At 44.2% G+C, this 2,500-nt stretch overlaps 1 protein-coding gene across 1 annotated transcript in view; it reads left to right on the top strand.

Annotated features, from left to right (window-relative positions):
* The window catches only part of LOC145419048 (uncharacterized), a 27,041-nt gene that overhangs the window by 13,435 nt on the left and 11,106 nt on the right, over positions 1–2,500 (top strand). The window contains exons 7-8 of the mRNA XM_080287293.1: positions 175–313; positions 2,494–2,500. The exon at positions 2,494–2,500 is cut by the window's right edge and continues 199 nt beyond it. Coding sequence (XP_080143419.1) covers positions 175–313; positions 2,494–2,500 — 146 coding nt within the window. The remainder of the gene's footprint in view (positions 1–174; positions 314–2,493) is intronic.

Below are 2,500 nucleotides of genomic sequence, written 5' to 3'. Positions count from 1 at the left end.
ATATGGCGTCTGGCAATAGATAGATAGATAGATAGATACGGGATTATGGCGTCTGGCAATAGATAGATAGATAGATAGATACGGGATTATGGCGTCTGGCAATAGATTGATAGATAGATGTTTTTTTCACACATTCTATGTAGCTAATCTCCGTCTTCGTGCCTGGGTTGACAGAATATGGAAGCCTGTGGAAGCCTCACCCTGCAGCACCACATGTTATCGCCTGTACAACGCATCCCACGCTACGAAATGCTCCTCCGTGATTACCTCAGAAAGCTGCCGGAGGACTCACCCGATCGGCACGACACGGAGAGTTCGTAAATAGAGTACTGTAGTAGCCATAGCACAGTATTTCCTCCTTCCTATGACCTCCAGTGTAGCTAGGTAGGTATGTTAACCAATACTCCCAGTCCTTCATGTAAACAGGTCAGCTCTGGAACTGTCTCCCTCTGTCTGTATTTCCTACTGCCTATGACCTCCAGTGTAGGTAGGTAGGTAGGTAAGTTAACTAATACTCCCAGTCCTTCATGTAAACAGGTCAACTCTGGAACTGTCTCCCTCTGTCTGTATTTCCTGCTTCCTACTCCCAGTCTTTCATTTATGCAACAGGTCAACTCTGGAACTGTCTCCCTCTGTCTGTATTTCCTACTTCCTATGACCTCCAGTGTAGGTAGGTAGGTAGGTATGTTAACCAATACTCCCAGTCCTTCATGTAAACAGGTCAACTCTGGAACTGTCTCCCTCTGTCTGTATTTCCTAATTCCTACTCCCAGTCTTTCATTTACTGAACAGGTCAACTCTGGAACTGTCTCTCTCTGTCTGTATTTCCTACTGCCTATGACCTCCAGTGTAGGTAAGTAGGTAGGTAGGTAGGTAAGTTAACTAATATTCCCAGTCCTTCATGTATGCAACTGGTCAACTCTGGAACTGTCTCCCTCTGTCTGTATTTCCTACTTCCTATGATCTCCAGTCTTTCAAACGCAGTGTGTCCAGGCATCTCAAAATGAACGCATCTTGAATTTGGCTCTCTTTTGTATTGTTTTTGTTTTTTTTCTTGGAAAGAATTGCGGGCTCAGCCTTTGGTTTCTTCTTCCTTACAAAAAAAAAGTACAGTAGTGGCCATAGCAGTATAGTAGTGGTCATATTACAGTAGTAGCCATAGCAGTGTACCCATTGTGATTAAACTTTACCTGCCAGTACTGTCGACTATCATCCACTCACTTGATGTAGTGCTGCCTACTTCTTCCTTAGCCTTTATCATTCTTTTTCTGTGCCTGTCCTCTTCTCTTCCTATTTCTCACCATCATCCACTCACTTGATGTAGTGCTGCCTACTTCTTCCTTAGCCTTTATCATTCTTTTTCTGTGCCTGTCCTCCTCTCTTCCTATTTCTCACCATCATCCACTCACTTGATGTAGTGCTGCCTACTTCTTCCTTAGCCTTTATCATTCTTTTTCTGTGCCTGTCCTCCTCACTTCCTACTTCTCACCATCATCCACTCACTTGATGTAGTACTGCCTACTTCTTCCTTAGCCTTTATCATTCTTTTTCTGTGCCTGTCCTCCTCTCTTCCTATTTCTCACCACCATCCACTCACTTCATGTAGTGCTGCATTTTTCCTGAGTTGTCTATACCATAAGGAAGTCGTTTTCTTTTTAATGCAAAGGAAAAGGAACCAAAGGATGAACCCCACTAGATTTTTCCCTCCTAGAAGAATTAAAAACGACATTAGAGAGACAAATTCAAGATGCGTTTATTTTGAGATGCCTGGATGCACCGTGTTTAAAAGACTGGAGGTCATAGGCAGTAGGAAATACAGACAGAGGGAGACAGTTCCAGAGTTGACCTGTTGCATTCATGAAAGACTGGTAGTACTGGCTAACTTACTTACCTACCTACCTACCTACACTGGAGGTCATAGGCAGTAGGAAATACAGACAGAGGGAGACAGTCCCAGAGTTGACCTGTTGCGTAAATGAAGGACTGGGAATAGGAAGCAGGAAATACAGACAGAGGGAGACAGTTCCAGAGTTGACCTGTTGCATAAATGAAGGACTGGGAGTATTAGTTAACTTACCTACCTACCTACCTACACTGGAGGTCATAGGCAGTAGGAAATACAGACAGAGGGAGACAGTCCCAGAGTTGACCTGTTGCATAAATGAAAGACTGGGAGTAGGAAGCAGGAAATACAGAGAGAGGGAGACAGTTCCAGAGTTGACCTGTTGCATACATGAAGGACTAGGAGTATTGGTTAACTCTTGCATTAGAGAGTCGAACAGAAAAGGGATGAGAATTTGATGCTAGTTGGGTGTTGCATGTCTGCCTTGAGGGGGAAGGATGAGGGGCTGGGAGTAGCAGTTTTTATCCTCTAACCTTCGTACACAGAAAAAGAATTATCAAAGCTAAGGAAGACGTAGGCAGCACCACATCAAGCGAGTGGATCATAGTCGCCACTCAGTTAATATCACCTAACCCTCGTCCACCCCTCAGAGGCCCT

This window comes from Coenobita brevimanus, chromosome 117 (assembly GCF_032717465.1).
Source record: "Coenobita brevimanus isolate Jiangsu-jjx chromosome 117, ASM3271746v2, whole genome shotgun sequence".
Lineage (NCBI taxonomy): Eukaryota > Metazoa > Arthropoda > Malacostraca > Decapoda > Coenobitidae > Coenobita > Coenobita brevimanus.
Note: the sequence above shows the minus strand (reverse complement) of the source record. Positions and strands in the feature narration are given on the sequence as shown.